General features: G+C 38.9%; 1 protein-coding gene across 1 annotated transcript in view; it reads left to right on the forward strand.

Annotated features, from left to right (window-relative positions):
- The window catches only part of LOC102758769 (guanylate-binding protein 4-like), a 31,728-nt gene extending 23,718 nt beyond the window's left edge, over positions 1–8,010 (forward strand). The window contains exons 6-11 of the mRNA XM_015569168.1: positions 207–487; positions 2,921–3,133; positions 4,157–4,259; positions 4,592–4,785; positions 5,637–5,697; positions 7,494–8,010. Coding sequence (XP_015424654.1) covers positions 207–487; positions 2,921–3,133; positions 4,157–4,259; positions 4,592–4,785; positions 5,637–5,697; positions 7,494–7,717 — 1,076 coding nt within the window. The 3' untranslated portion in view covers positions 7,718–8,010. The remainder of the gene's footprint in view (positions 1–206; positions 488–2,920; positions 3,134–4,156; positions 4,260–4,591; positions 4,786–5,636; positions 5,698–7,493) is intronic.
- The last annotated feature ends 576 nt before the right edge of the window (positions 8,011–8,586 follow it).

Below are 8,586 nucleotides of genomic sequence, written 5' to 3' on the forward strand. Positions count from 1 at the left end.
ATGATGATGTCAAGGAAGTGGGTTTATAGTATATAACAGAGGATGAGACAATAATGAAATCAAGGAGGATGGCGGGGAGTAAAGAAAGAAAGAGAAAACAGAAATCTTCAATAAAAATTTTGTTGTTTTTAGAATGATGATCTCTAAAACTTGTGATATAGTGAGTAAGAACTTCCTATCTATTTTCTGAATATCCTGTCATTCAGGGCTGGGGACTTTGACAAAGGCCTATGTGGACGCCATCAACAGTGGAGCAGTGCCTTGTTTGGAAACTGCAGTGATAACTCTTGCTGAGCGTGAGAATTCAGCAGCCATGCAGAAGGCAGCTGACCACTACAGCGAGCAGATGGCCGACAGAGTGAGCTTCCCCACAGACACGCTGCAGGAGCTGCTGGACCTGCATGCAGCCTGTGAGAAGGAAGCCATTGCAATCTTCATGGAGCGCTCCTTCAAGGATGACAAGTGCAAGTTCCAACAGAAGCTTATGGTAAATATGTCTTAGCATATATCCTTCCTCATTCCTCTTTCTAGATTGATGCCTAGACATTCCCCTTTTGGCCCATAGTTCATGTGTTTCCCATTGTAAAAGAAGTTTGACCCTAACTGGTTTGGCTCAGTGGATAGTGTCGGCCTGCAGACTGAAAGGTCCCAGGTTCAATTCTGGTCAAGGGCAAGTACCTTGGTTGCAGATACATCCCCAGTAGGAGGTGTGCAGGAGGCAGCTGATCGATGATTCTCTGTCATCAATGTTTCCTACTCTCTATCCCTCTCCCTTCCTCTCTGTAAAAAAAAAATCAATAAAATATATTTTTTTAAAAAAGAAGTTTGGATTCACTTGAGGGTCTGGGATCTATAGTCTACTATTCATCCTTTTTCCAAAAGATTGGCTCTTTATTTCTATTACTAGAGGCCCACTGCATGAAATTCATGCACCGGGGAGGTCCATTCAGCCAAGCCTGTGCCCTCTCCAATAAAGGACCCCTCAGGGGATGTCTGATTGCTGGTTTAGGCCCTATCCCGGGGATCAGGCTTAAACAAGAAGTCGGACGTCCCTCTTAGAATCCTGGACTGCTGGCTCCTAACTGCTCACCTGCCTGCCTGACTGGTCACCCTTAAATGCCCTCCTCCTGCCAGCCTGATCGACCCTTACCGCCTCTGCATGCTGGCCTGATCATCTCTAACTGTCCACCATTGCCGGCCAGGTTGCCCCCAGCACCCCCCTCCATGCCAGCCTGGTTGCTCCAAACTGCCTCCCCCCATGACCTGGTCACCTTCTACTGTCTGTCTCCCCCGGCCTGGTTACCCCTATTTTCCCCCCTCTGCTGGCCAGGTCGCCCCCAACTGCCCAGCCCCCCAGCCAGGCTGGTCATCCCTCACTAACCCACCACTGGCCTCGTTGCCCCATGCAGCATGCTCTTCAGTCATTTGCTCATCACTCATTAACCCTCTGTGGGCCTGGTCACCCCATGCAGCCTGCTTGTTCAGTTGTTTGGTCATCCCTCACTAAACCCCCACTGGCCTGGTCACCCCACACAGCCTGCTATTCAGTTGTTTGGTCAACCCTCACTAACAACCCTGCCAGCCTGGTTGTAGGCAGCCATTTTGTGAGGGTGTGAGGGTCAATTTGCATATTACCTCTTTATTATAAAGGATGGAAAAGCAAATTAACATGTGCTTATTAGCAGTTTGCAAAAACACATACTTTATTAGTTCAAAATTCTTCAGGTGAGTTCCTAGCACAAGATGTATGTTGCTCTGCTGTTTACCAAGAGCTGAAAACAAGATTCAGATGTTGTACACCTGAAACTAATATAATATCATTAGGAGGGTCATGGGTACTCCTCCCCATCTTCAAGGCATTCATTGTATCCTTGTATTATTTCTAATATCTTTGACTACCTCTCTGCTAACAACTAGAGAAAAGTGCTTTTAAAGGCCACATGTATTTAGGTATACCCACTTGAGTAATCTCCATTTCTTAAAGTTAGCCAGTGCCATATAAATCTAATCACAAGATTAATATTTAGCATATTCACAGACCTAAAGACTATCATGTGTGAACATCAAGAGAGAGAACTCTTAAGGACAACATAATTCGGCCCTATATAAACACCTTCATTTTGTCTTTGAGTCTATCATTGACCATCCTACAAGTTACAAAATGCTCACTTCATAAAGAAGAAAATTAATATGATTATAATTTTTCAGTTGTAGCAAAAAATTATTTTCCTATATTTTTGCACAATCAAGCCCTCATCATAATAATTTATGAGGAGTTCAAAACTGTTCAGTGAACACTTACCTCATTAGTGAACACTAGGTTTATTGTGTATATATTTTTATCCATAACAATCCAAGTTTGCAGAGGAAATTCTACTTCCAGTCATATTGAACTTTCCATTGCTCATTGTTGATGGATGGACCACTGTTAATCTTATGACCGATAAAGGAAGATTGATGATACTGGATTGCATATTTGATATTTGCTAGAGAATTATATTTAAAAGTTCTCATCAAAGAAAAAAGAATGTTTATACTGATGTAAGTTGGCAGACAATAATTAGACAATATAATGATCATTTTGCAATGTGTAGAAATATCCCCTGAAGCTAATATAATGTGATATCTCAAATATATATCTCAATTTAAAAAATAAATGAACCCTGGATTTCTGTCTACCAGTTCCATCATTTCACAAATATTGAGCTTGAACCCAAGAGAACTGAGGGACTTTCCACAGGTCACACAATAAATTGGTCTAAACTGTGACTAAAATGAGCTTCTTGAGCATGGTCTATGGATTCATGCTCCAGTCCACCTTGATGGCATTAAACTAACTCTCCCAAGAGGATCACAGTTGGACCTTCCCTTCTTTTATAACAGCCTCTTTCCTTTGTATTTCTCCACATTTCTGGGACAGGGCATCATAGAGAAAAAGAAGGAAAATCTCTTGCTGAAGAATGAAGAGGAATCTCTCAAATATTGCCAGGATCAGCTTAAACAACTTTCAGAACAGCTGTTAGAAGGCATTTCTAAAGGAACTTTCTTTGTACCTGGAGGATTCATTCTCTACTCAGAAGAAATGAACAAGGTTGAACAGTCTTATGAATTGGTTCTCAGGAAAGGAGTGAAGGTGAGGAATAAAATGAGGGGGAAGCCTAGCAGATGGGGTACAGAGTTTTGTGGATTCTTTTGAAAAATCTATGAGGTAGGGCTATATGTGAAGAGATAGCAAAGCATGGTGATATCTGTACATTTTTATCTATTACATCCACAATTACTTAAGTACTCTTAAATAAATAAGAATATTTTTCTCAAACACAAGATTTATTATCAGGAATGTAGATGAAATATAACATGTCTTTCATTTAGGAAACAGTGTAATAGTTTAGCACTGTGTACAAGGAATACACAATTAAAGAAACAATGTTCTAAAGAAGCGTCTGATCTTACCTAAAAAGGAAATATAAATGGTCAATTGGATTGGTGGGATAATGATTATCATGTAAGTAAAAACTAATAGTGATGATAATAATGATGTAATGATGGTGATGGTTGATCTATATTGAGCACACACTTCCTAAACCAAGAATATTTTTAGGTTGATCATTTAAATTGACTATCACTTTAATCTTTAGAATAATATGACTTTAAGTACTAATGTCATACCCATAATACAGTTGAGAAATGAGATGCACTGAGAACCACATATGTTACCTAAGAGCATATAGCCAGCAAGTGGTATAGTTAGTGGGCAGGTCTGTGTACCTGGCACCAAGTCAAATCTCAGGAGGAAGTTTAGCTCAGCTTCTTGGAAGAGGAGGTAGAAGCTAAAAGTTGAATTATCAATAAGTAGTATCTGAGTAAAAGAAAGGGTAGATAAGCATCAGTCAGAAGGAAAAAATGTGTAGATATTGCATACAATTGAGGAGTAGTGTTTGTAGAACTACCATAAGTGACATCATTAAGAAGAAACTAGCGTTGCCAAATAGGGTTTTCTCCCCTAACTAAAGATGTTGAATTTTTAATTGTGGCCCTGGAAGGGAGGGAACCACTGATGGATGTTAAGAAGAATTAAGAATTTGCAGAGTCAGATTTGTAGTTTTATTAAACACTGACTTCCCCAGCAAGAAGACTTTGCTCTTTGTTTCCTCAGGGTATGGAGGTCCTCCAGAACTTCAAGAAGTCACAGGCTGCAACAAAGGAATGCATCATGAAGGCTGACAAGGCCCTCATTGGTTGGGAGAAGGCTCTAGAAGGTACAGGGGAGGGCTGTAATCATTGAGGGTATGGGAGGTTCCTGCAGTGCCCCTCCATGTATGAGAATAAATCCTTCTTAAAACATACTATTCCCATAAAAGGATTAGAAAAACTAAATCCAAAAATAACCAGGTGAGTTTTAATTGATCTTTCAGGCAATCAGTGCCTTTCCATCACATTCTGAAATGTGTTTTGCTCCTATTGCTGGTAAGAATATTGAGAGATCACTCACTGCCATTTAAAAATCATTTTAGGAGCTCCTCTTATCTTTGAAGGGTGCAGCTAGGTATAATTTTCATTTTCTTAATTCTGTAAAACCACTGTGGAATAGCTGAGCGTGCCAAGACAGAGGAATTGAAAAGAGAAGCCGATCTGCTAATACAGACACTAACAGAAAAGCAGCAACAAATGGAGGTTCAAGAGAGAATCTTCCAGGAAACAAAGGCCCAGATGGAGGAAAAGATGAAGAGAGAAGCAGAGCTCCATCAGAGAGAGCTACAAAGAATACTGAAGCACATGGAGGAGGTAAGTCTGGGTGGGGTGTGGGGAAAGCCACATGAAGGGAAGACCAAAAACTAAAGTCATTAACCCTGAATGAAATTTAAAGGCGTATGATTCAGTCAGATATCTTTCTAAAGCCCTATGTCTTTAAAACTCAGAACCTTCTGTGGTATTAGAATTAGGGGGGTTAAAATAACATGACTCAGACTCATGAACTGCTATTTGTGGTGATTACAGGGTCCTATTGTGTCCCTAAGTGAATAGGACTTCAGTTCTTAGGATGTTTGGTGCAACCATCAAAGACACTTGACATAGAACCATCTGGTTCAAAGTATCAGATTGTATGCATTATGAAATATGGGATAATGAAAGTTCTAAAATGTACTACATTGGCTTCCATATTTTCCTGCTTGATTCTACACATCCAGAGTAATTTCATTTTCTGTCCCTACCTGGAGTCTGATAGACCGTGTTCTCTAGAGAGTCAGCAGTTCACATTATGTGTAATGTGTTTTGCCACCATGCATCAGCTAAATCAAGAAATAGTTAGAACTAAAACTCCATCTTTCCCAAAGAACATCCTTAGGACTGAAACACATTCCTGATATTGGTATCAGAAAAAGAGCCAGCCCCAAGTCCTGCTAACACCAGTGAGTTCCTCCTAAGGGACCTTAGGAAGGTATAAATCGTGGATACTCCTGCTATGAGATCTAGAGGTTTAGAAATATTGAACAAAGTGCATTAATAACTATTTTAGTTCTATAATGATTGTTATATGGGTCATAAAAAATAAATTGAATTAATGCATGTATTTCTGGCTTTTGCTTAAACCCATGGTCTTTATTTCTTAATCGTAAATTCCTTTGCATCAATAGGAACAAGAGATACAGAAGAAAAACAAAGAGAAAGAGTCAGAGACAAAAAAAGAGATTGAAGGTGAGAACAGCTAAATACATTCAGTTATCAAGATAATAAATTGTACTTCAAAACTTAGAACTCCTCTCTTTGAAAAAACACACTTTTCATTCCTTTAGTAGAAAAGACAAGCCACAGTTTGGAAGTAACTACTTGCAAATCACACAGTGGATTTAGGTCTTATATCCAGGATATTTAAAGAACTCTTAAAACTCAACAAACATCTTACTAATTGGAAAGACAAACATCTTAATTAAAAAGAAAAATTGATATAATTTAAACAGACCCTTCATCAAAAAATATATTTGGATGGCAATAAGTACAGTATACAATATTATTAACAACATCATTACTTATTAGAAAAGCGGAAATTCAAGCCACAATGAGATATCACTGTGCACCCACTAGAATGACTAAAATTAAAGAGATGAAATGTCTCAAGTGTTGGTGGGGATGTGCAGCAACTGGAACTCTTATGCACTCCTGGTGGGGATGTAAAATGGTAAGTCACTGGAAAAAAGTTTGTTAGTTTCTTAAAAAGTTAAACAAATACTTACCATGCAGAATAATCAGTTTGCTTCTACAGCTATCCCCAAGAAAAATGGAAGATTGTTTGCAGACGATACTTTATGGATAATAGCCATTAACTGAAAACAATGTCCATCCACAGGTGAATGATGAATGAATTTTAACATATCCATACAAGAGAATACTACTGAACAATAAAAAGGAATAAACTATCAATCCATACAAGAATGTTATATATATGAAAATAGATATGTTGAGTGAAAGAAGGAAAACAAAAATGTCTACATATTGTATGATCCTTTTATGTAAAATGACAGAAAATGCAAGCTATTCTGTAGTGACAGGAAGCTGGGCAGTGGTTTTGTCTAGTGATGGGGATGAGGGTTTCTGTTCAGGAGGGAGGAGTTTCCTAAGGACATGTGAAGATGTAGCCGTTTCTGAGTGATGGGCATGCTTGTAAGTTAATTGTGGTGGTGGTTTAACAGGTGTATTACATGTATCATCTATAATAATAAAAGCATAATATGCTAATTAGACCAGACAGCCGAACAACCTTTCGGATGTCATTTTGGATGTCCTTCTGGATGACCTTTCAGACGAAGCAGGGGCAGTGGGGAAAAGGCAGAGGCAGCTGCTGCAGCAGTCAGGGGGGAGGCAGAGATGGTTAGGGGCAATCAGACAGGCAGGAAAGCAGTTAAGGGCAATCAGGCAGGCAGGCAGGTTGTTTAGGGGTGATCAGGCAGGCAGACAAGCATTAGGGGTGATCAGACAGGTAGGCATAGTGGTTAGGAGCCAGCAGTCCTGGATTGTGAGAGGGATGTCCAACTGCCATTTTAGGCCCGATTCTATACCTGTGGGTTCGTGCCTAAACTGGCAGTTGGACATCCCCCTAGAAGTCCCCAATTTCGTGCAATGGGCCTCTAGTAGATAAATAAAAACTTATGTAACAGTGTATTGCATTACTATTATACAGCAATAAAGCTTTTCAAAAAAAACACAAACAAACAAAAAACAACAACAAAAACACTCTGAGTAATGAGAAGCCCTAGAATTGTTAATGTTAGCCATATCTGTGCACCTGAAATCAACGAATAAGAAGGATAGTTTATAGTTCCAGGGGATAATTTAACTGTTATTTACAGTCCTCTTTTGCTTACTCGGTACAAACATTATCAGAAGAAGTTTTCTCTATGAAATAAGAATAAAACAAAAAAGATGTGTTGAAAGGAAAAATAAGGCTATAACAATTTAATCCTCAGGTTTCTCTGCTTATTTTTCTTCCTCTGAAGATATAAGAAAAACATTCAATGAAATGGAAAAGAGAAATCAGCAGGTGATGGAAGAGAAAGAAAAGAGTTATCAGGTATGGGTGAAACAGTTGATTGAGAAGATGGAGATGGAGAAGGCCCAGACCATGGCAGAGCAAGAGACAATTCTAAATATTAAATTTCAGGCATTCAACTGTGTCATCACCATTTTATCGTTCACTGCACTGAATCAAAAACATGCTTAGAAGTTAGAGCATTATGTCAGATTAAGAATTTTCCTAACCCAAACACTAGTAGACAATTCATGACCATATACACAATTAATCATGCAATTACATACCCAGGCTTCCTATATCATCCTGTTCTCCAGGCTCCACTATGAGTCATTGCTGAGTCCAGATGTCCACCCAGAAATACAGTATGGACTGGCACAGGCCGGATCTCCTCAACCTATTACTGTTACCCTGCCTCCATGTTTCAGAAAGTTGTACTAAGTTCACTGATCAGACATCTGCCATTACTTTGAATCATGTAGTAACCTTCCCTATAGAATTCATTCATCTTCTCACTTTCGGAGATTGATATTTGAGAGACCACACTGCCTAGATCAGAGTTGACAGAAAAAAATGATATAATTTATAGGAAGCCTGTGGTACATGTGGGTGAAGAGGAAGTTTTTGAAACTTATTCACAAATAAGTTTCAAAAACTCATGAAGGATTAACATAGGTATTGAAAAGGGAAATAATTTGGCAAATGTGGGAAATGTTTTGCCTTCTGTGATTTCAGTCTTCATTTTTTTCTCACAGGAATATGCATTGAGTCTCAAGGAGAAAAACGAGAAAGAGATCAACAAACTTCAAGATCAAATAATGACGTTGCGCCAGAAAATAAATGATGAAAAATGTATTATATCCTAAAAATCCCAGGAACATAACTTCTTAACTAGCTCTATCCCCTCCACAAGGAATACCTTGACTGAGGAACTTCCGAATGTCACAGTTGCCACTAAACTAAAATTAGAATCATGATGTTTGCAATTTTGTTGAATCAAAAAACTTGCAAAGATGAAATAAACTGCAAAGACAGTGTTTCCCTAGAGAATGATTCAATTC

The sequence above is a fragment of the Myotis davidii genome, unplaced genomic scaffold (assembly GCF_000327345.1).
Source record: "Myotis davidii unplaced genomic scaffold, ASM32734v1 scaffold2185, whole genome shotgun sequence".
In the NCBI taxonomy this organism is placed as follows: domain Eukaryota; kingdom Metazoa; phylum Chordata; class Mammalia; order Chiroptera; family Vespertilionidae; genus Myotis; species Myotis davidii.